Source organism: Acanthochromis polyacanthus, chromosome 17 (assembly GCF_021347895.1).
Source record: "Acanthochromis polyacanthus isolate Apoly-LR-REF ecotype Palm Island chromosome 17, KAUST_Apoly_ChrSc, whole genome shotgun sequence".
Taxonomy (NCBI): Eukaryota; Metazoa; Chordata; class Actinopteri; family Pomacentridae; genus Acanthochromis; species Acanthochromis polyacanthus.
The window spans coordinates 15,155,306-15,180,650 of record NC_067129.1 but is presented as its reverse complement, the minus strand read 5'-3'; the positions used below and the strand labels follow the sequence as shown (position 1 = coordinate 15,180,650).

The following is a 25,345-nucleotide window of genomic DNA, read 5'->3' as shown; positions in this document are numbered from 1 at the left end:
TTGTAGCCCTGCCATAATAGTGCTCCACTCAGTCTGCACGGAGTTTCTATCTGTCCCATAGCGACCCCTGCTGGAGGGAAAGAGTCACTGCAGTCCATGTTCAACTTTACATCAGCCTGCTGTTTGAACTATACGTGCAGGCTAATTAGGAGTTTTTCTGGATGCATAGAACAGATTTTGGTCACTCTGGTGCCCACATGTTTGAGTGTATTTGTAGACAGTACTGAGGTCACGTTTGGCCGGTCTGCAGATGGGGGCGGGCTCATTCTGACAGACTACCTTTGCTCATATTTGTGATGCTTTCGCCCTCCCCTTCTGGCAGTCACATGGCCAGGCTCTGCTCTCCCGTGACACTTTTGAACAAATAACAGGGTGAACGAGGCGTGCCATGGCTCTGGTGTTGTCATTGGGCAGCAGCAGCACGTCTCCTCCAGCATCCAGCTCTCCGTCAGCCGCTTCCACCGGCCCGCAGCGGTCACCGCCACTGTCCGCGGCGCATCTGGCCCGGGACAGCCTCCTCCACGCACGGCGGGGAGACACGCACCCACAGCCGGCCTCAGAGGACCTGCAGAGAGGGGAGTTTTAAAGCAGGAAGTGGGGGTGGCAGACAGACAGAGCAGGGAGACTCGGCGAGGTAAGACAGCCCAAACATGTCATGGTGAGAACATCCTGGATGTTGCACTTTACACCTTCGTTTGCTTCCATCCGGCTGCAAACTTCCTGTTCTGCTGTAAACAGACCTTTACGCAGCAAACACACCGCAGCTCATGTGCTCATTTACACCATGTAGACACTCAAAAGACGCAAAGTTTTGGTGCAGCAGTTACTCCACCCTTCTGCAACGGAAATGGGGATTTATTTTAGAAACCGACGTGTTCCCAAAGTAGGGTTCGGGGACCCTTAAGGGGCCTGATTACATGGCAGTGCGTCACCGTGAGCATCCTGACCCTGATGCTACTTTAAGCATCAACACTAGAGGAACTAGAGGTCTGGCAGGACATTTATTCTCACTGAATGACCAACTTCCCCGTTTACAAGTCCTCTCATCATGATGGGGTGGAAGGTTTGTCCCACATGTTATTTCTCAAGACTTAAACATTATGCAACCACGTAGAACAGCCAAGAACACACACACGGTTTTTTTTACAGACTTAAAAATGCTGATATCTCACTGACATGAAGCAGCTGCATTGTAGTTAATCTGCTGATTAGTTGTCTGGATTTTAATCAAGTAGATTGTAAATTTCCAGAAGTCAACCTTCAAATAGCTTAATACTAAATTGATCAATTGTCAGCTAATACATTAATTGCTTCCACTTAAAAGGGCCAAATCTTCTTCTTCCTCTGGCTTTTAAAATACAAATAATTTCTGCTTTCTTTCCTCCTCTGTGACAGTAAGCTGAACATCTCTGGGTTGTGAACAAAACAACACATTTAAAGGTGTCCTCCTGGCCTTTGAGAAACACTAGTCGACATTTTTCTCCATTTTCTGATATTTTAAAGAGGGAACATCGAATTTGTTAATTAAGAAAATAGTTGACAATGTTAGTTGCAGCCCTACTGTCCAGTGAGACAAAAATACAACAAATTCTTACATCTGGAGACTGAAATCGTTCATCTTTTGACAACTAACCTATGAACCAACAAAAAGTTTAAGCTCTGCCTGTCTAAACAGTCATAATGTTAAGTAGAAAAGCAGTTACTGGGTGTGAGCCCCATAATAACTCTGAGGCTGTCTCCTACGTGTTTGATCCTGCTCTGCTGTGAAGACCTTTTGTCCTACTTTCTTATCATGTGACTCCTGCACAGTCGCTGACCTAACAGGGAGATTCAGGGATGAAAACCGTCTCCTTGAGGAGGAACTGCGAAGGTGAACGCTGGGAGTGAGAAAACAGGCGAGGCCAACCTGAGCACAGCTAGCTCAGCTGAGACCTTTGGTTTACGTGAAGAAACAGACAAGCAGGTGTGAATCAACTGACTGCAAATACCATCCTGAAGTGTGAGCAGGAACCTTCATTAAGCAGAGGGAGTCATAAACTTGACTTACAGGTTCTCTCTGCGTGCCATTAAGTGTTTGATCTACCGCTGTCTTTTGTTTTTAGAAAATATCTTTTTTATGAAGTGGGAAAATTGGGGGAAAAAAACGTGACTGATTGGGGAAAAACATCTTTTATCTTCACATTGGCCTTTGATTTTCTGAACAGTCTCTGTTTATGTGAGTCTTGAAGGCAGTGCAGGACATGTGCTACTGTGCACATGACGATCTCCATTTCCAGGAAGTCCTGGGGAGGATGATAGCAAGGGGATGAGGGCGCACACTGTCTCACTGTATCCTTAACCCTCCTGTTGTTCTCATTAAAATACAACAAAACTATTGTTTCCTTGTCTGAAAAAAATCCAAAAATTCAACAACCAAATTCCCCAAATTTTTGAAAATTTGCAAAATCTTCAGGAAGAAAATTCCAATAATTCCTTAAAAGTTTCCCTGAAAAGTTTTATTAAAAACAAACAAATGTGGTAAGAAAATTATTGAACATATCTTCAAAAAAAATGAGCAAAAAAAATGCTAAAAATATCTAAAGTGATTACGTATATATCAGTAAAACTTCTATTTTCTTTAAGAACATTCGCATAAAATTCAACCAAAATCCAGCAAAATTCGCTGGATTTTGGTTGAGTTTTTTGTGAATGTTCTGAAGAAACATTTTCAACATTTCTTTTTTTCTACTAAAAAATGTTCAAAGATTTCCCAAAAATGTTGAAAATGTGGACGACAGAAGTTTCACTGTGAAAATTATATTTTTTTTCCACATTTTCAAGCTTTAAAACGGGTCAATTTTGACTTGCAGTACCGACACAAGGGTTAAAAAGGGGGAAAGGTTTCACACAAACACATGTATGTAAGTCATGCCTCACATTTCACCTTGCAGGCTTTTTTTCAGCAGTATGAGGAAAGTAAGAATTTATTTAGAGACAACAGAAGCGACTGAGACTGACTTCCAAATTCAATGCTTGCTCCTCTGCAAATACTATAATATCTTCTTTAACCCTCGTGTCATCCTGTGAGTCAAAATTGACCCGTTTTAAAGTTTAAAAATGTGGGGAAAAAAAAAAAAATTCACAGTAAAACTTCTGATGTCCACATTCTCAAAATTTTTGGCAAATCTTTGATAATTTTTGGTGGAAAAAAAGGAATGTTAAAAATCGTTCTTAAGAACATTCACAAAAAACACAAAAAACACAAAAGGGAATTTTTTTCTGAATGTTCTGAAGGAAAATATTATAAATTTTGCTGATATATATGTAATCACTTTAGATATTTTTAGGATTTTTTTTGGAAGATTTTTACTCCTTTTTTGAAAATATTTACTGGAATTTTCTTGCCAAATTTAAAAAAATTTAAATAAAACTTTTAAGGAATTATTGGAATTTTCTTCCTGAAGATTTTACAAATTTTCAGAAATTTTGGGAATTTTTGGATTTTTTTCAAACAAGGAAACAATATTTTTTGGTGCCCGTAATTGGGGACACAGGAGGGTTAAACCTCTTGTTTTTGATTTCTTTTCACAGACTAATCTGAAGCTCTTCCCACCGACCATGTCCAACGAACGCACCCCTCTGATCACCTCGGGGGTGTGTGGTCTGGCTGTGACCGCGGTGACATGCGGCGCAGCTTCAGACTCCACCCCCGAGTCGAACTCCGAGATGCCGAGTCGAGGCCCCCGAAAGCTGAACACGTTTTTCGGGGTGATGGTTCCGACCGTCCTGTCCATGTTCAGCATTGTGTTGTTTCTGAGAACAGGTGAGCGACGCAAATAGATGGGAGGAACTAAAGCCGCCCCGGGCTGTGTATGTCATGTAGCGTATAAGTGAGTCATTGTGCTGCAGTGACTAATAGCGGTGTGATCTCCCTCTGCAGGGTTTGTGGTTGGTCACGCTGGGCTGCTGCAGGGTCTCCTAATGGTGGTTGTAGCTTACACCATCATATCTCTGACAATACTGTCCATCTGCGCCATTTCAACCAACGGTGCCATACAGGGAGGTGGAGCCTACTGTATCCTTACACATCAAACTGATGTAATAGCACCTTTCAGAAAAACATTCACAAAGTGCTTTGACAGGTAGAACATAGTGATGAAGGAGAAATAGAAGACAACTTCACACAAAGGCAAGTCTATAAAAGTGGGTTTTAAAAGGTGATTTAAAAGAATCTACTGATTTGGCGAGCCTTATCTCCTCAGGCGGGTTGTTCCAAAGCCGAGGGGTCCTGTTGGAGAAGGCCCGGTCACCCTAAGATTTAAGCTTTGACTTTGGAACAACTAGGAAGATCCCACCTGAGGTTGCAAGGCTGTACGAGGGGATGTACGGGGTTAGCATGTCTAAAATATAGCCAGGGACAAGCTTTAACCCTCGTGTTGTCCTGCGGGTCAAAAGTGACCCATTTTAAAGTTTGAAAATGTGGGAAAAAATATATTTTCACAGTGAAATGTCCACATTTTCAACATTTTTGGGAAATCTTTGATCATTTTCTGGTGGAAAAAAATAAATGTTTCTTAAGAATATTCACATAAAAATCAACCAAAATCCAGCGAATTTCGCTGGATTTTGGTTGATTTTTATGTGAATGTTCTTAAATAAAATATTAGAAGTTTTACTGATCTGTATGTAATCACTTTAGATATTTTTTTGAATTTTTTTGAAAATTTTTAGTCAATTTTTTTGAAAATATTTACAACAATTTTCTTGCCAAATTTGAGGGCTTTTTTCCAAATAAAATTTGTAAGGGAAATTTTTAAGGAATTATTGGAATTTTCTTACTGAAGGTTTTGCAAATTTTGGGAAATTTTTTTGCAGATTTTTTGGATTTTTTTTCAGAAACAATATTTTTGGTGCCTGTAAATGACAACAGGAAGGTTCAAAGTGATCAGCAAAATCTTGAAATCAGTTTAAAAGCGGGCAGGGAGCCAGTGAAGGGAAGCTGGAACAGACGAAGTGTGATGTCGTCTGTTAAAACCAGTAGGAAGCTTAGCTGCTGCGTTCTGGACCAGTTGGAGGCAGGAGAGCGATTTTTGTGGAATACCAAATAAAAAGGTGATATTTGTAACTTCTTCTTTTCAGTGTTGCTTGATCTTTTCCACAGTTCCATTTGAAACATCAGCCTTGATAAACCCTGTCCAGACATGATCAGCCGGTCGTTGGGGCCTGAGTTTGGAGGAAGCATTGGTTTGATGTTCTTCCTGGCCAAAGTGTTTGCATGTGGAGAGTATGTTCTGGGTCTAGTGGAGGCCATTCTCAATGTATTTGGTGCAGATCCTGGTAAGTTTTGACTGTTTTGTTCCCATCACCTGTTTTTATAGCTAAATAATCTATTTTATTTATAACAAATGTCCCTCTCTTTCTCTTTTAGACTCGTCTGTGTCTGAGGGAGTGCGGGTTCTTCCTCAGGGTTACTGGTACACGGTGCTGTACTCCTCAGTAGTCCTTCTGCTGTGTCTGCTCGTCTGTCTGGTCGGCGCCCACATCTACTCCCGCACAGCCTTCGTCATCCTGCTGGTGGTCACCGTATCGCTGCTGTCCATCTTCATCAGCTCTGTGGCGGTCAAACCTCTCGACTTCGTCATCACCCACAAGGGATCTGGCAACCAGACCCTCCGCTACAACGCCAGCTACACAGGTTTCAATACCACCACGCTGAGGAACAACCTGTACTGTGAGTACAGATGCAGCACAAAGGGGATGTTGACAAGGATGTGAAAGCACATTTACAAGTAAAGCTACTTGTATATTTTTGTCACCACCTGTTAAAGGTCTTCCTCATTTCTCTTTCTAGCTAACTACTCTTTGGACTACAGCACCAACTCTGTCATGTCTTTCTCCACCGTGTTTGCTGTCATGTTCACCAGCTGCACTGGGATCATGGCCGGAGCCAACATGTCAGGTTAAAGCTTGTTGTCATAATATTACACGTGTAAAGACAATGAAGTGAAAGATGTTTTTGATAACGGTAGTCTACTTAAGCATATTTCCTCTGAGGTACTTTCCTTATTTCATGAAGTTAAAAAACACAATTAGAAACAGTTAAACAGAGTTATAAACAATATAAACTCAGTTAACCCTCCTGTTGTCTTCATTTATGGGCACCAAAAAATATTGTTTCCTTGTCTGAATAAAAATCCCCAAATTTCTGAACATTTGCAAAACCCTCAGGAAGAAAATTCCAATAATTCCTTAAAAGTTTCCCTTAAAACTTTTATTTAAAAAAAATCACCCAAATTTGGCGAGAAAGTTCTTGTAAATATTTTCAAAAAAAATTTGTAAAAATCTTCGAAAAAAATCCTAAAAATATCTAAAGTGATTACATATCAGTAAAACTTTTTTGTGTGAATGTTCTTAAGAAACATTTTTAACATTTATATTTTTCCACCAAAAAATGTTCAAACATTTTCCCAAAATGTTGAAAATGTGGACATCAGAAGTTTCACTGTGAAAATATATATTTTTTTCCACATTTTCGAACTTTAAAATGGGTCAATTTTGACTCGCAGGACGACACAAGAGTTAAATACAGTTACATTTAGGAGCCAGTGACAGCCGTTTAACACAGTTTCATCCTGTACCAGTATAGTTTGTAATCAGGGCTTTAAATGTATCCATGGGTACAGTTGTGTTTAGTTTTATTTGTGTTGTAACGTATTCCAAGCGTGTGCAGCACAAATACTAAAATCAGTTTTCTCAAGTTCACTGTTTGCACACCGGACTTCAATCAACAACAGCCTATTACTTGAACGAATAAAAGAATGATTATGGTCGAAATTCAATTTAAGGAAGCGATATCTGATGGGAAGCTGCATTTAAGACTTAGTAGAATAGAAGCCAGTGCCTGTCATCTTCCTGTTAGAGATATCTACTCAGTCTTTTCATTAAAAAAATACAATGATGAGTGGAATAACTGTCAGCATAATAATGTTTTAAGTGGAGTGTTCTTAGTGTTTTTCTTTTAGACTGCTAGTGGTAGTAATGTTAATGGAAATGAGACATAGGTCATCTTTGCATTAATGTTCCTCTTAGAGGCAGGATAATGTACTAACAAACAAAATCTAAACTAACAGCAAAATTATCAAATTGCTCAAATAACTAAAAGCCGAGTTAACTTTGGTTATCATACATCCTATTATTTTCCTTTAGAGATGCTCCACAAACAGCTAGAAGTCACAAGCCGACTGAACTTTAGCATCTATTAATCCTGAAATGTGAAAAACTTCCTTAAATTGCTTCACGCTTCTCGAAGTCCGTCGCTCCTGCTTGTTAATGCAACGGCATGCAGTTCAGACCCGTGCAATGATGATTTCGACATGCAATTGTTACTCGATTTGACCAAGTCAGATTGCAGTCACAACTTTTATGAAGCAGTGATCAGGATTCAGACATCAAACCACCACATTCTTTTATTGTCACATTATTGGAAAAGAGTGCAGGTTTGAAAGAGGCTTTTCTTCCTAATTTTTCTGAAAAAAATATTGTACTCAACGACATTCATCTGACAGCTTTATTTACTAAAACATTCACAGGGGCCATTTTTTTAGCAAAGCTTGTACTGTAAATCTGATGCATTGTGTACGTTAAGCTGATGATACTTATGTACTTTTATTCTGGTATGATTTAAAAGCAAAAAATAGATTGCAATGAGTTTTTTTTCTATTGTAGCATTACTACTTTTATTTTTAATAGTGTGTCTACTGGAGGAGTCAGAAGATAAAAGGGGCTGTCATGTCACAGTTCTTAGTACATACAGACATGTATGTAATGCACTAATGTACATCTAAACATACACATCCTGATCTTTGCTCTGATTCTACCCATGTCTGAAGGAGATCTGAAGACTCCGAGTGTCTCCATCCCTAAAGGCACCATCGTAGCCGTCTGTTACACCTTTACAGTCTACGTCCTCCTCTTCATCTTGGCCAGCGCCACCTGTGACAGGTGTGAAATGGCTTCTGGTCACATTTGTAAAATAAAAATCAACCAAGCAATTTGGGTGGAAACAAAAAACAAGCAACCATTTGTCTTTGTGTTTTTTTCTTATAGGACCTTGTTGATTCAGGATTACGGATTCTTCCAGCGAATCAACCTTTGGCCACCGTTCGTCACCGTCGGGATATACTGCGCCTCTCTGTCAGCTGCCATGTGCGCTATGATCGGAGCTTCCCGCATCCTCCATGCTCTTGCTGTGGATCAACTCTTTGGTACGGTTTGAGATTTATTTTTTACTGTCTTCTTTGTGTATTGAGGATAAGTAGAGTAACCGAGACTTGTGTTGTCCTCACAGGTTTGCCATTAGCCCCAGCTGCCGTCAAATCAAGCTCCGGGAATCCGTGGGTGGCCGTGCTGTACACCTGGGGCCTGGCACAAGTGAGTTCCTGTGGCGTGTGGTTGTGCGTTTTTAGAATCAGAACTGGTTTGCTAACCTGCCGTGCTTGTGTTTCAGTGTGTGGTGTTTGCAGGGCAGCTCAATGCTGTAGCTAGTCTGGTGACTGTGTTCTACCTGCTGGCCTACGCTGCTGTTGACTTGGCCTGTTTGGCTCTTGAGTGGGCGTCAGCACCAAATTTCAGGTAATAAATGATCAAACACTACTGAAGAAATATATTGGTTTTACTACTACATTCTTAGTAGTCGGTGTGTTCGCCACAGTGGCCACCAGACTACATGAACAGTAAATTTACTTCATTATTGGTCTCCCACTGCCTTGACTGGTTCATTTGTGTTATTGTGTGGTTTTAGTGTTTCAACATGTTAATTTGGCTCTAGCCTAACATTTTAAAACACCAAAATCACACAGCTGTCACCAGCAACTTCTGTATTTTGTGACCAAAAATTAGTGTTTTTGTCAATGGAGTCTGGTGGCTTTGGAGAGGTCTGGTGTAACTGTATCAGCTCCCCATCAGAAACAGCTGTCTGACGGGAAAGTATTCCAAATATATCATACACTGGCATTGATCATGATTTTTATTTTTAGCTGGATCTTTTTGAGGTGGCTAAAATACATTTTGCTGCTGATACTTTTAAGAGAAGTTCAGTTTGTCACTTAGCTTCTGTACGACCATCTGATTCTTCAAACTAGCGGCACACAGGCCACCACCGACCAGACGTAAAACACTGACTGTGTATTACATCATACAACCTCACTTTAAACAAAATGAACTGTCCTGAAAAAGAAAAAATGAGAAATCTGTGTAGTTTTGACTGATCTCTGTTTGTAGCTTGTACGAACTGCAATCATATATTTCAGCAGCCTCAAACTTACAGAATAGAGATTTGCAAGCTTCTTATATCAGTAGAAATTCAACACAGACACCGTACTGCTGGCATGTGCAACATCAAGAGCTGCATCAATCATAGATCCATTTGCTGATCAGCAAAAAATAATCTGCAACTATTTAAACTGTTTCACTAAATCATTGACTGAAAGTGTTCATAGAAATGCAAGATGTTGGATGGTTTTGGTTCTCAAATGTGAGAATGTGTGGCTTTTCTGCATTTTACCATATTATGAGTTGCTTATTTGAGTTGGTTCGACAAAACAAGATATTTGAAGACGTGATGATAATTTTTCAGTTGTTTGACATTGTGTAGATCAGATTCTTATTCAGAAACCGATCAACCGTTTGATCAATAAATAACACAGCTGCCTTTTAGTGGCTAGCCTATGAATGCCACAGTTCAAATACTGCCTTACAGGAGAATGTTTTAGGCTACCAGGGCCTAAATGTTACCAAATGAGAAAAAGACTGGAAAACCTAAACATGATGTAGACGGCCATCGCCATCTTGGTTTGTTTAAACAGTGTGCGATGAGCAAGTGGTGGATTTGACTGAGTGTAAAGACATTAAATACGTTCATGTGACCCCACAAAATCAGCTTTAGCATCTGTTTTTAGATGCATATAGCTTTAGACATGCACCGTAATTTACTAAATAAACACCATGCTAAATTGAAAGAGACTTAAGACTTTTTACGTTTTAAATCATAAATGTATTAGAAAAATGTTAATCAAGGTAATAAGTCAAGTGAGTAATTGGGTTATATTCTAATAGATCAAACTAGCTTTTACAACTACAGAGGTCGCCCCCATCTGGGCGGATTCTTCCTCTTTGGGCCTTGGTGTGTTCATTGCTCATAAATAATTCCCTGCACAGTGTCTTCATTGTTCAGATCTAGAGGCTACTACTTTTATCTACAATCTGTGGATGTACCTGGACAGACTCTTTTTTTAATGATTACAAAAGATGTCCACTAAATGTGGAAAAAATGTCATAGTTTAGTATGTCTCCAAAATGTCATTAAAACGTCATTGTTAAGTATGTCGTCCTAAATATAATTAAAACGTCATAGTTTAGTATGTCGTCCAAAATGTCACCAAAACGTCATCGTTAAGTATGTTGTCCTAAATATAATTAAAACATCATAGTTTAGTATGTCGTCCAAAATGTCACCAAAACGTCATCGTTAAGTATGTTGTCCTAAATATAATTAAAACATCATAGTTTAGTATGTCGTCCAAAATGTCACCAAAAAGTCGTAGTTTAGTATGTCGTCCAAAATGTCACCAAAACGTCATAGTTTAGTATGTCGTCCTAAATGTCACTAAAACGTCATAGTTTAGTATGTCGTCCAAATTGTCACTAAAACGTCATAGTTTAGTATGTCGTCCAAAATGTCACCAAAAATTCATAGTTTAGTATGTCGTCAAAAATGTCACCAAAATGTCATAGTTTAGTATGTCGTCCAAAATGTGACCAAACCATCATAGTTTAGTATGTTGTCCAAAATGTCACCAAAAATTCATAGTTTAGTATGTCGTCAAAAATGTCACCAAAATGTCATAGTTTAGTATGTCGTCCAAAATGTGACCAAACCTTCATAGTTTAGTATGTTGTCCAAAATGTCACCAAAAATTCATAGTTTAGTATGTCGTCCAAAATGTCACCAAAAAGTCGTAGTTTAGTATGTCGTCCAAAATGTCACCAAAACGTCATAGTTTAGTATGTCGTCCTAAATGTCACTAAAACGTCATAGTTTAGTATGTCGTCCAAATTGTCACTAAAACGTCATAGTTTAGTATGTTGTCCAAAATGTCACCAAAAATTCATAGTTTAGTATGTCGTCAAAAATGTCACCAAAATGTCATAGTTTAGTATGTCGTCAAAAATGTCACCAAACCATCATAGTTTAGTATGCTGTCCAAAATGTCACCAAAAATTCATAGTTTAGTATGTCGTCCAATAGTCACCCAAACGTCATAGTTTAGTATGTCGTCCAAAATGTCTAAAAAAGTCATAGTTTAGTATGTCATCCAAAATGTCATCAAAACGTCATAGTTTAGTATCTCGTCCAAAATGTGGAAAAAAAACGTCATAGTTTAGTGTGTCGTCCAAAATGTCACCAAAAATTCATAGTTTAGTATGTCGTCCAAAATGTCACCAAAAAGTCATAGTTTAGTGTGTCGTCCAAAATGTCACCAAAAATTCATAGTTTAGTATGTCGTCCAAAATGTCACCAAAACGTCATAGTTTAGTATGTCGTCCAAAATGTGGAAAAAAACGTCATAGTTTAGTATGTCGTCCAAAATGTGGAAAAAAACGTCAGTTTAGTATGTCGTCCAAAATGTGGAAGAAAACGTCATAGTTTAGTATGTCGTCCAAAATGTCACCAAAACGTCCAAAATGTCACCAAAACGTCATAGTTTAGTATGTCGTCCAAAATGTGGAAAAAAACGTCATAGTTTAGTATGTCGTCCAAAATGTCACCAAAACATCCAAAATGTCACCAAAAAGTCGTAGTTTAGTATGTCGTCCAAAATGTCACCAAAATGTCATAGTTTAGTATGTCGTCCAAAATGTCACTAAAACGTCATAGTTTAGTATGTCGTCCAAAATGTGGAAAAAAAAACGTCATAGTTTAGTATGTCGTCCAAATTGTCACTAAAACGTCATAGTTTAGTATGTCGTCCAAAATGTCACCAAAAATTCATAGTTTAGTATGTCGTCAAAAATGTCACCAAAATGTCATAGTTTAGTATGTCATCCAAAATGTGACCAAACCATCATAGTTTAGTATGTTGTCCAAAATGTCACCAAAAATTCATAGTTTAGTATGTCGTCCAAAATGTCACCAAAACGTCATAGTTTAGTATGTCGTCCAAAATGTGGAAAAAAACGTCATAGTTTAGTATGTCGTCCAAAATGTGGAAAAAAACGTCAGTTTAGTATGTCGTCCAAAATGTGGAAGAAAACGTCATAGTTTAGTATGTCGTCCAAAATGTCACCAAAACGTCCAAAATGTCACCAAAACGTCATAGTTTAGTATGTCGTCCAAAATGTGGAAAAAAACGTCATAGTTTAGTATGTCGTCCAAAATGTCACCAAAACATCCAAAATGTCACCAAAAAGTCGTAGTTTAGTATGTCGTCCAAAATGTCACCAAAATGTCATAGTTTAGTATGTCGTCCAAAATGTCACTAAAACGTCATAGTTTAGTATGTCGTCCAAAATGTGGAAAAAAAACGTCATAGTTTAGTATGTCGTCCAAATTGTCACTAAAACGTCATAGTTTAGTATGTCGTCCAAAATGTCACCAAAAATTCATAGTTTAGTATGTCGTCAAAAATGTCACCAAAATGTCATAGTTTAGTATGTCATCCAAAATGTGACCAAACCATCATAGTTTAGTATGTTGTCCAAAATGTCACCAAAAATTCATAGTTTAGTATGTCGTCCAAAATGTCATCAAAACGTCATAGTTTAGTATCTCGTCCAAAATGTGGAAAAAAACGTCATAGTTTAGTATGTCGTCCAAAATGTGGAAAAAAACGTCATAGTTTAGTATGTCGTCCAAAATGTGGAAAAAAACGTCATAGTTTAGTATGTCGTCCAAAATGTCACCAAAAATTCATAGTTTAGTAAGTCGTCCAAAATGTCACCAAAACATCATAGTTTAGTATGTCGTCCAAAATGTGGAAAAAAACGTCATAGTTTAGTATGTCGTCCAAAATGTCACCAAAAATTCATAGTTTAGTATGTCGTCCAAAATGTCACCAAAAATTCATAGTTTAGTAAGTCGTCCAAAATGTCACCAAAACATCATAGTTTAGTATGTCGTCCAAAATGTCTAAAAAAGTCTTAGTTCAGTATCTAAAAATGAAGACATCCAATAGATGATCACCGTACACAACATCATCTTGATGGGCTTTATTATGTTACTGTCATGTGTATTTTATGGGTCAGTAAAAGTAATATTTATGGGCTCTCTGTGCTTCTGTTGTTCACGTGTCCGGCGGCCTCATTTCTTTGTCTCTGTGTGTTTAACAGGCCGACCTTCCAGCTCTTCTCCTGGCACACCTGCCTGCTGGGGATCCTGAGCTGCCTGGTCATGATGTTCGTCATTAACCCCGTGTACTCCTCAGGCAGCATCGTCCTCCTGCTACTGCTGCTGCTCTTTCTCCACTACAGATCGCCCACCAGCAGCTGGGGCTACATCAGCCAGGCTCTCATTTTCCACCAGGTATCTGGACGCCAGCAGAGACACACATATAGACACAACATCCTGGAGCAGGGGTGTCGATTTCATTCTCGTTCTGGGGCCACATGCAGCCAAATTTGATTTCAACCGGGCTGGACCAGTTAAATCAGAGCATAATAACAAACAATAAATCACTGCAACTCCAAGTTTTCTTTTTAGTGTAAAAAAAACATTCTGAAGAAATCACATTCAAGAAATTATGTTTTTTACAAAACATTATGAAAAAACTGAAATTTCTTAAGAAAACTAAGTTCAATTTCAACAATATTATGCCTCAGTTTATCATTTACACATTACGACTTACAGATCACAGAGTATCTACAAAGGCACAGAACATTTAATCTCAGGCATCTGGAACTGAACGGTATAATATTTTACTTTATTCACAAAAGTTAGACAAAAAATGACAAAAAACAACAAAATCAAGGCAAAATATTACAGAAATGAAATACAAAGCATAAAAATGAACAAATGAAAAAAATGGACAAATGAATAAAAGCATAAAAGGACAAATGAAAAAAAGCATAAAAGGACAAAAATAGGACAAAAAACATAAGCCAGACAAAAAGTAACTACAAAACGACAAAAAAACAAGAAACAAAACAACAAACACATTAAACAAATGTCAAAAGTAAGACAAGAAAAGATAAAAACAACACACAATATTACAAAAATGAGACACAAAACAACAAAAGAACAATGAACAGCCTAGCATTTTACTTAATTAAATTTACAGTTTTTCCAAATTTACAATTTGCAGTTACTGCCTTCTCTATAATTTTTACACTTTGCAAAGTCTTCCCACGGGCTGGATTGGACCCTCTGGCGGGCCGCTTTTAGCCCGCAGGTCGCATGTTTGACACTGTCCCTGCAGTGCCCTGTCCTGCAGCCTCTCAGCAATGCTGTTTTCCTGCGGTTTAGGTCCGCAAGTATCTGCTGATGCTGGACGTGAGGAAAGACCACGTGAAGTTCTGGAGGCCGCAGGTGCTGCTGATGGTGGCCAACCCTCGCTCCTCCTGTCAGCTCATCCTGTTCGTCAACCAGCTGAAGAAGGGAGGACTGTATGTGTTGGGTCACGTGCAGCTGGGAGATCTGGGTAATGACTGCTCAGTGGGTGGTCTGTTACGGCCATCTGCGGCTAACACTATTAAATTAGTCTTATCTCTGAATCAGTTGCACTTATCACTGAACCCTTCGTCTGTTTTTCTAAATCACAAGCTTCCTGTTCTTGTCTTCATTTCCTGCAGACAACATGAAGCCACTGCCGTGTTGTGGTTCCTTTTTTAGTTGCTCAAAGATTCAAATTCTAGATCAGATGTGGACAAGAAAATGGGGATCCGAATATTCTGTTATCACGAACTGTTTTGTTTTTTTCATTTAGTATAACTAACACTATTTCTTTACTAGTATATTCGGTAGGTTTAGTAGGCAGATAAACTCACCTTTTGTCCCTGTCACATGCCTGGTCTCCTCTTGTATCATTCGGTCTGATAAAAGAACAAGAACAACCAGGACGTAATGAAGCAGTTGCACATGACTGAAGTTATACAGCAGCCCTGAAGGCATAGTACCATCATGAGAACTTCCCCTGTCTGCTTTCACTTTCTGTCTGCTGCTGCTTTTGCATTATTAAGAGGTTTTCTGTGTACTAATGTAGCCTCACATCTGAGTATGTGAACCAGTCATACTATCTCATTATTTATTTGGGTTACAAAGTAGACAGACTGTAAGAAATCTTTTCAGACTGTAAGAAAATACTTTCAGCTTTTTGGTGTGAAGCACTTCAAGCGTCTAGAAAACAACTTGCTCCCATATTGTTGTATTTATTTACCAACTCACTGTTTGCCAATATGCCCCCTAGTGGCCCATAGGATACATTGCAGTGTTTATAAAGTGTGAAACTTGATCATTTACTTCCAGTGGTGAAAAGTAATAAAACACATCTACTGTAAGTACTGCACTTGAGTATAGTTTTGAGGTATTTTACTGAATTATTTCATTCTTGTCCTACTTTATTCTTCTACACAGCTATAACTGTTCATCAGCTGTAGCTACTAATTGCTCTCTACAGTTACATGGAGTGCATATTAAAACAAGCACACAGAATGCAGTGTATTATTCAAGATTACACCAGCGGTTACCAGCAGTTTTGGCTTTGATCCCCGCTAAAAGATCTCAGAAAGATTCATTTAAACTGTTAGAGGCTTAAAGGGGAATTTAATAATTAAGTTTAGGGAGTCGTCAAAATCATGAACACATATTTCTGTTGCCGTAATTAGTTTTTTTGGTTTAGTAATATATCAGATCCAAGGGGCATTTCAATGCTGAATGAGTACTTCTACTTTAATACATTTACTTTGTTTCAGCACATTTAGCTGACACTACTTAAGTACTTTTGCTGACTCTCAGTAGATTTTTAAACACAATTCTTTACTTGTAAAGAAATATTCATGAATGGTGGTATTTACTTAAGTAAAGTACTTCTTTCGCCACTGTTTACTTACAGTTCTGCTGTTCAGTAATTTTGCATCTGTAAAATGAAAGCCTCCATTTTTATATTTCTATCTGTTCAGTAAATCATTTCCTGCTCTCTGTGTTGTAGACTCTCTGCCATCAGACCCAGTCCAGCAGCAGTACAACTTCTGGCTGAGCCTAGTTGATAAACTGGGGGTGAAGGCCTTTGTAGACCTGACGCTCTCTCCCTCAGTCAGACAGGGAACTCAGCATCTGCTGCGTATCACAGGTCTTGGTAAGCTCTCCTCACCTCACTGTGCCCACATTCAGGTCTGATTATTATGCTACTTTATCTGTACTTGGTGACTCTGTGCATTTTCTTTGTCTCTACAAGGTGGCATGAAACCCAACACATTAGTTTTGGGCTTCTATGACAGCTGCACTCCAGAGGACTTCTTCCTACAAGACACTGCCTTTTGTGGCTCCTCAGTGGGACGCGGCAGCGAGGGCGACTATAACTTTGGGGTTGACCTGCCTTCATTGCAGGCCCATTTCCCCCCTGTTCGTCATGTTGAGAGCCCACGTTGGCTCACTCCAGAGGAGTACGTTGGAATCATTTCTGATGCCATTAAAATGAACAAGAACGTGTGCCTTGGCAGATATTTTTTTCAGCTAGAAGGCGAAGACAAAGACAGTAAGGTGGACGGCTCAGAGCGAACTATAGACGTGTGGCCTCTGAACCTGCTGCAGCCAGGAAGCCGTGACTACGAGGACGTGTGCAGCCTCTTCCTGCTACAGATGGCCTGTGTGCTCAACATGTCCAGTAAATGGCGACATGCGAAAATGAGAATCTTCCTGAATGTGGAGACGCAGTCCAACGACCAGGGCTGGGTGGTAAACGAGGAGACGTTTCGAGAGCTGCTGAAGCAGCTGAGGATCAGGGCGTCCATAAAGATTGTGCCGTGGGACTCTGTGGTGCAGCACCACTCTCAGCCAGGTGGAGATGACTCAGCAGGGACAACACAGGCTCTGTCTGAGGACTTTTTGACTGCAGTGAACTGCATGTTGATGGAGCACAGCTCACAAGCTGCTGTCCGCTTCCTGTATTTACCTCGTCCTCCTGCTCATCACAGCCAGTCTCAATGGTACTTGGCTCAGCTGGAAGCAGTGACCAGCGGTTTAGGCCCAACGCTGCTGATTCATGGTGTCACCCCAGTCACATACACTGACCTCTGAGCATGAGTAGTCATAAGTTTACTTAAATCTAAGTAGAAACAAGTGAACATGTAGTTATATAAAGAGTGAATGCTAAGGAACAGTATTTACTACTGCAGTCTTTTTGTTATTTTATTGAAGCTTAGAAAAGGACCACAGTTGAGTGCCACTTGAAGCGTTTGCATTTGAATAGGATATCCTCCTATTTATATATACTTGAACTGACATTGGGATTGAGTCAGAGCAAATACCAATGTTTGTGGTCATGATTTATGTTGATGTAACCTCCTGTTTGCTTTAGCTTTAGCTCTGCCTTTCACAGAAATACACACAGATAAAAAAAATGTGTCAAAAACTCTTCAGAACTAAACCACAGTTTATTTTGAACACTATAGGTCATCAAGGACATCGACTATAAACATGTCTTTATAAAATTTGAGGCTTGACTAATGTGGAATTTGTGATTTTCTTGATTAAAAATAATCCACAGTGGTTTTTACTGGTTCAGGTTCTAAGGGGAATTGTGCTGATGCAGAATAATTTGTAATTTTGCTGTTTGCTTTTTCTTTCATTCTCACATTTGAGCTGGTTGCTGGACCAAGTGATCCAAAGACTTTTTGTTCCTGACCTGAACTGAATTTGGATTTTTCTTTCCAGTGCACTTATCCAAATGTGTTTTCTTTTTGCTGTTAAGTGTCTTTACAAAGGGAAGTATTTTGTACGTTTGACCTCAAAATGAAGACCAGCATTTGTTACTTTTTGTGTTAAATACTTTGGATTTTTGTGCTTCACGGTGCAGAATGCTAAAATATACCTAAAAGGGTTGTATTGATGACTACTTTGGATGTACTGAAAATAATAATGACCACTATCGTCCAGTCTCAGTCAGAAGCATGTTTCAGACCAGGCCAAGACTGACACCTGAGCAAGTTTTGTCACATTTGTACACAGTAATCCACCATAGTTGCAAGCTATGTATTGGAATTGTACTCCTGTTATGTTTTGTTTGCTGTTTCCAAAAAAGCACCTTGCACAACTTGTCTTTGTTAATGCTCAAAAGAGGACACTTGAAAGCAATGCTTCACAATTTTTTCTGTCTGATGTAACCCCACAGTCCTTTCCAATGACTTAATAACTAATCAGTACCTCTCATATCCAATGTGTTCATAAACTTGTTACAAATTGGATCCAACTATATAAATGTGGATGTTGAATATTTTTCATGCAGTTGAGCATTTAGTGTTTAGGTCAGCTTGGATGGAAGTATCTAGTCAATAATTTAAGCTATATATTTTCAACATCTGTTCATTATTTTCAGCTTTCCGTAGTTTTAACTGTTTACCCACACTGTTAGCTAACAATTTCAATAGCGTGTCATATTATCAGCTAATATTTCTGTTTATTCCCATTTTAGTCTGCTGTTTCAACTATTTGTCCATTATGTTTACCCAATAGTTTCACTTATTTATCCTTACTGTCAGCTAAAAAATGATTTGCTTATCCGTACTTTTAGCTTTTAAAAAAAATCCAACTGTTTAGTCATACGTTTAGCTAGCTGTTCTGACAGTTGCAACTGTCAATGCATACTGTTTACACACAATTTCTTATTGTTTTTCCAGAACTTTAGCCATTTTAGCTGTTTATCCACTTTAAGCTAACTGTTTCAACTCTCAATTCACTCAATAAGCTACCAGTTCCATTTGTTGCCATAGTATTGGCTAAGAATGTCTTAGTTTTGCTTGCTAGTTCAACTTTTTGACCATTATAACAATTCAGTTAGTGAAATAAAATTGGTATAAACTTCCAACTTTTATCTATACGCTTAGCAGACAGTTTATCTGTTTATCCACACTACTAGCTACCAATTTCCACTGTTAGCCATAACTTCAGGCAGCTGTTTCAACCACTTTACCCTTCATTTTAATACGTTCTACATTATGTTTGGTTGTCTATCTCTGCTGTTTATCCGTTGCTTTTGGCTCACTGTTAACTTTTCTACTTTAACCTGTTCATGTCCAGTGATTTGTTTTATTTTTAATTGTAAATTATTGAACAGGCCGGGGGGGTCTGGCACCGTGTACTTCTTAGAGCACCTCCTCTTTTTGCATTCTTCATATGGGATTGAAATAAAGTAACGTTGGATTAGCACGTCGATCAAAGGCCTGTAGGTGTAATGAGGATGTGAGTCTTCTCCTTAACCTTGTGGTCGGACTTCGGGATGATCTCTGTGTCCAGGGTGTTAGTAACACCATGAGACTTCTCAAACGTAACTGTTTGGCGTCCATGTCATCATGGTGTCCATGTCCAGATGACATCGTACTGCTTAAAGCCATCTTCACCAACTTCAATCTGATCTTGGGGCTTGAAGAAGTCATCCTTATGGACCACACAGCAGTTGGGCAGGTTCTTTATCAGGCAGTTGGTGAGGGGGGTTTTCCCTCCATTGGTTACACCGCCGATGATGTACTTCATGTTCTCGGTTTGGTCAAACCTCGGAAAAAGGGTAAAAAATGTCAACAAAACAGGTCGGGAGCAATCGGACACGGAAGAAGGCTGAAAAAGAGAAGGTTGCAGCAGGAAAGGTAAACTATTCGAGTAAGTTGTCCAAAATGTCGCGAAAACGTCATAGTTTAGTATGTCGTCCAAAATGTCACAAAAACATCAAGTATGTCGTCTAAAATACGACCAAAACGTCATAGTTTAGTCTGTCATCAGAACTGTGTCAGAGACACAGGTTCAATTCCACCTCATGATCCTTTACTGCATGGGTTTCCTGTTTTCCTCTCTCCCTGTTGATTAATTAAGAATGGAATAAAATTGTTCATAAAATATGTCTTATGTTTCAATTTCTAAATCGTACATAAATGTATGTGAATACAATGTTCCATGGGAATGTCAATATCCTTGGTGGAGGTCTGCGCTCTCTGAGTCATAGTTTGGTATGTTGTCCAAAATGTAACTGAAACGTCATAGTTTAGTGTGTCGTCCAAACTGTGGAAAAAACGTCATGGTTTAGTATGTCGTCCAAAAAATGACAAAAACGTCATGGTTTAGTATGTCGTCCAAAATGTGACAAAAACGTCATGGTTTAGTGTGTCGGCCAAAATGTGACAAAAGTCATAGTTTAGTTTGTCATCCAAAAAATGACAAAAACATCATAGTTTAGTATGTCATGCAAAATGTGACAAAAACGTCATAGTTTAGTATGTCGTCCAAAATGAGACAAAAAATTTCATAGTTTAGTATGTCGTCCAAAATGTGACATAATCGTCATAGTTTACTATGTGGTCTAAAATGTGAGAAAAACATCAGAGTTTAGTAAGTCGTCCAAAATTTCAGTAAAATGTCATATTTTCGTATGTTGTCCAAAATGTGACAAAAACGTCATAGTTTAGTATGTCATCCAAAATGTCACAAAAACGTCATAGTTTAGTATGTCATCCAAAATGTTCTAAATCGTACATAAATGTATGTGAATATAATGTTCCATGGGAATGTCAATATCCTTGGCGGAGGTCTGCGCTCTCTGAGTGCTTTTCTAGTTTAGTATGTCATCCAAAATTTGACAAAAATTTCATAGTTTAGTATGTCATCCAAAATGTGACAAAAAAGTCATAGTTTAGTATGTCATCCAAAATGTCTCAAAAACGTCATAGTTTCGTATGCTATCCAAAATGTGGAAAAAACATCATAGTTTAGTATGTGGTCGAAAATGTCAATAAAACATCATAGTTTAGTATGTCGTCCAAAATGCTGCCAAAACGTCATAGTTTAGTATGTCGTCCAAAATGAGAGAAAAAACATCATAGTTTAGTATGTTGTCCAAAATGAGAGAAAAAACGTCATAGTTTAGTATGTCGTTCAAAGTATGACCAAACATTGTAATTTAGTATGTCGTCCAAAATTTGTCAAAAACGTCATAGTTTAGTAAGTCGTTCAAAATTTCAATAAAACGTTATAGTTTAGTATGTCGTCCAAAGTTCAATTCAATTCAATTTTATTTATATAGCGTCAATTACAGTCAAATTGTCTCAAGACGCTTTACAGAACCCATATGCCTGACCCCCCAGAGGGGGGTAAAAATTAAACATTGGGAAAGAAAAGTAAATTTTTCAAACAAGACGATAAAACATTTGAAAAAAACAACAATTAAACATTAAAAAGACAAAACATTTCAAAATCAAATCGGACATTAGAAAAGAATAAAAGGTGAGAAAAAAGCAAAACTAAACATTTAGGAAGAATCAAACTAAAGACAAACATTTGAAAAGACACCAGTTAGACTTTAGAAGATCAAATTAAACAGAAGAGACAATAAAACGACCAAAAAGAGCAAAAACAGATAAAGGTCTTAAAGCGTTTTCTAGTCTGAAATGAAAAAATCAAGTTGTTTCTTCAAACATTTCCTCTTTCTGTGTTCTTAGTTTAATTGGGACAGATTTACTAAGAACTCATTTCAGAAAACTGCTTTCCAGATAAAGTCTACTAGTAGTTGAAGGCATCGATCAAACTAATGGTACCTTCTGATCTCCACAAAATTTACTTTTCAGTGAAGAGAATCAAAGTTTGTTCAGGATTTCTCAGAAACCCAGAGGTGAAGGTCTGAGAAGATCTCAGATGGATGGTCTAAATGTGAAACCAAGACTCATGGTCACAAGTTTTAAGGCTTCTGTTAACCAGAAAGTTCAAACTAACAGAGAACTGCTGAGAAGCTTTAATGATTTCAGCCCTCAGACTGTCTAAAGGTTCAAACTAACAGGGATCTACTCAGGAACTTCTTAAATTTCAGTCCTTGGACTGTCTCAAAGTTCAAACTAACAGAGATCTACCGTGGGACTTAGAAAATTTCAGCCCTCAGACGGTGTGAAAGCTCAGGTCCTGAGGACTCGGGAGGTCTGGAGGCTTTGGAAAGTCTTGGAACTGAGGGTTCAACCCTCCAGCACAAAGGCTGAAGTCCAACCCCCTGAGAAAAATGGTCGAGTCAAGACTCAAGTTTAAAAAAACAAACTCAAAAATGGCAAAAAATTGATGATAAATGTGCAAAAAAAAAAAAGAATGAGTATCTGAGTGAGTAGTTCAGGGGGTAAGAAGAGAGAGAGAGAGTCTTCCATGCAGAAGGTAGTAGGTTCAAGACCACCACTGGCATTTTTCTTTCTTTGTCTAAGTTTTTCAAAAAATTTAAGAAAAGTCTGGTCTTGAACCAGCAACATGCAGCTCCATAGGTAAACCCTTAACTCACTGACCTACAGATCAGACAAAAAGAAATAAATTTGTCGTCCCTTTGACATTGTAGTTTCTGTTCCTATTGAAGTGACCACATGGGTGGAGCCAAGGCGGAGAGTAGGAGGGGAGGTGGGTGGCAGCCTCCCCCCTCTACTCCCCCACCTCCCCCCACACCTTCCCCCGCCCGTCGAATTTTTCGAGTCTCCACGAGTTCCTCGAGTCTTGACGGGTTTTCCCGAGTTTCTGGAGTTTCTACGAGGTCGGAGACAGAACAAGTTGTCATGAAGAGGTGCTGAAGTCGGTGAGGATGGAGTGACTTTTTACAGCCACTAGAAGGAAGACGACTAGAAGAGCAGGGGCCTTATTTGAAAACATTGCGTAGGATCCATACTAAAAGTTTGCGCATGCCGAAAATCTGAAATGGGCGTACGCCCTTCGCCTCTGATTTATAAAACTGTGCGTAAGCACAGCTGCACTCAATTTCTTTATAAATCACACACCAGCTGGAAGATTGCACAGGTGGATCCACCTCACATTCCGCCCACAACACACCCACATTTTACCATGAATGGTCAATGCAAAGTAACTCATGAATGTATCTGTATATAAATAAGCTGCTGAGCCACGGCATTTTAGAAGGCCACTTTGACAAACAGGAAGTGGAAGATTCCAAGCAGATTTATAGAAGGGGGAACCTTACTGTACTAAGTGTGGTCGAGTATAGAAGGGTGTTTTGTGGGTTTTTAAGGCTGATAATGATTATTAGTGAAACATTTGGAGTAGATATTCATTTGCAGAAATGAAAGCATTTAAATCTTGGATTTAAACATAGAAGAACACAAACTCTAACAGAAAACTTTGTTGATACGTTTTTGTTTTGTTTACAGATGTTAAGTTAAAGGAGTTTTATTGGTGACGTGTAACCAATCAAATCACTCCAGAAGACAGAGCGACCACAGCTAGATAAAGGATCAGAGCCAAAGTAGTGCCATGTTAAAATTGATTCATTTCTGTAAATCAGTAAAAACTAAACTACTGATAATCAGTAAATCAGTCAGCCCACAATTACTACAATTCTACAATGTATGTCTCTTTCCTCTGACTTATTTGTACAATATACGGTGTATATGATGGCGGTTTTTTTTATACCAAAGGCTATACTATGATGTTTTCTAAGACACATACTATGCTACGCCCTGCGACAGACTGGTGACCTGTCCAGGGTGTCCCCTGCCTTCGCCCGAGTAACCTGGGATTGGCTCCAGCACCCCCCGCGACCCTAGTGAGGATAAAGCGGTGTATAGAGAATAGATGGATACTATGCTACTCTGTTCTGGCCCTGGCACTCCTCTGTTGTTTTCTGGATTGTACTCAGCTGCATGCCTTCGTCCACCCAGTCTCCGTTGACTCGTTCCGCCTGACATTTTCTGAACTACATCCTATACTATGGTGTTATACACAGAGTGCTTTGATTACATGTTGATTTCTAATCTCAATTTTTTCTGTTTTGTTTTTTGACGGGATTACCACAGACCTGACCGTGAACCCCGTTGACACCCACCTGAGGGACCCGCTGCCTAAGATCTCAAGGCTGCTTGGTCGTGGTCTTTCTGGCCGTGCTGGAGAACATCTTCATCAGCTTCATCTTCTTTTGAAGAGGCTCTCAGATGCTGCAATCTCTTACCTTAAGGAGGAACTGCTACTTTCACTCTGTAATGAGACGGTGGTTATTTTAAAGACCCAGCTCCTGGTGGCTTTGAGCCACCCTCCAGCACTGCAGACAAAACAGAACTGCAGACAGTTAAATCTGAGCTGTCGGTCAGTATTTCAAACATCAAGTCTGACCCGGCTGCTCTAAAGCACGCTGTGGGTGAAATGGAAACTTCAGTCTCCACATCACCGACATCGTCACACTCCAAAGCAGAGCACCTGTCTGCTGAACTTTTAAAAGTGGACTATAAAGGTGAAGAATGTGAGCAGCAGAACAGATGTGATCAGAAAAAGTCATTTTTTTTTTTCTTTCTGGTTGACTTGATGCTGTCTGATGCAGATGTTGGAGCTGATTTTGATCTTTCAGGATAAAAAGCTGCTTTTCCTTCGTAGACTACTCTATCTACTGATTCATATCTATGCACACTAGTCCGGTCTGATGCAGTCTCGATGATGACGTTTCACGAGTACGTGAGAACCAAGTACAGACAGTTACATACTAAGAAACGGCCACAGTCTTCTTACCGCCAAGGTACAAAGCTGCTCCTCTTCTCCTCCGGCATCAGGAAATGTCTTCAAAGCTTCTTCAAATCCAAACGAAATACAATCAAAGGATCAAACTAACGTCATTGGTGCATTCAGGTGCAGTCGGACAACAAAGTTGCAATCAGGAGGATCGGAAATCGGAATATCAGTAATGTAAATTTCCAACGAAAATTTTGGGGGGCACACAGGGTGGCCAATCAGATCACAGGGGGGCCACTGCCCCCATGGAAGATCCGCCACTGTTCCCAATGAGTTTAGCTTATATTTTCACAGAAATATCTCCCAGGGCAGTTGTACATGTGGTTGGGAATCACTGCTTTCGAGGGCTCTTGCTCAGCTTTAATGTAGGTGTTAATACAAATTAACTGTTTGTCAGAGCAGTAAATATAATGTTTGCCACATGCACTGTATGTTGTTATGTTTGGAACTGTTACAATGTAAGCTTGTCGCAATTTATTTATTTAAAAGATTACAGAAAGATAATACAGACTGACTGTGTCTATATGTCGACTAACTATAATAATGATAATAGAGGCAGTCTCTAGAGAAACTTTTGTTCTATATTGCAATTCAGTCAAGAAGACTTTTGAACATGTTAGATAAATGAAAATTGAAGGCATG

General features: G+C 39.0%; 1 protein-coding gene across 2 annotated transcripts; it reads left to right on the top strand.

Annotated features, from left to right (window-relative positions):
- Positions 1–161: 161 nt before the first annotated feature.
- slc12a9 (solute carrier family 12 member 9) lies at positions 162–20,077 on the top strand. 2 transcript variants are annotated; one of them, XM_051937629.1, is made up of 15 exons: positions 162–634; positions 1,810–1,963; positions 3,571–3,802; positions 3,920–4,054; positions 5,179–5,316; positions 5,408–5,710; positions 5,831–5,938; positions 7,869–7,980; positions 8,086–8,243; positions 8,327–8,409; positions 8,486–8,610; positions 13,366–13,558; positions 14,498–14,672; positions 16,179–16,325; positions 16,425–20,077. In XM_051937629.1, the coding sequence occupies exons 3-15, from the start codon at positions 3,598–3,600 to the stop codon at positions 17,264–17,266; spliced, it is 2,724 nt and encodes a 907-aa protein (XP_051793589.1). In that variant the 5' UTR covers positions 162–634; positions 1,810–1,963; positions 3,571–3,597; the 3' UTR covers positions 17,267–20,077. The 2 variants fall into 2 exon arrangements, with proteins under 2 accessions (XP_051793589.1, XP_022044402.2); XM_022188710.2 differs by lacking the exon at positions 1,810–1,963 and having other exon boundaries at positions 165–634.
- Positions 20,078–25,345: the final 5,268 nt, after the last annotated feature.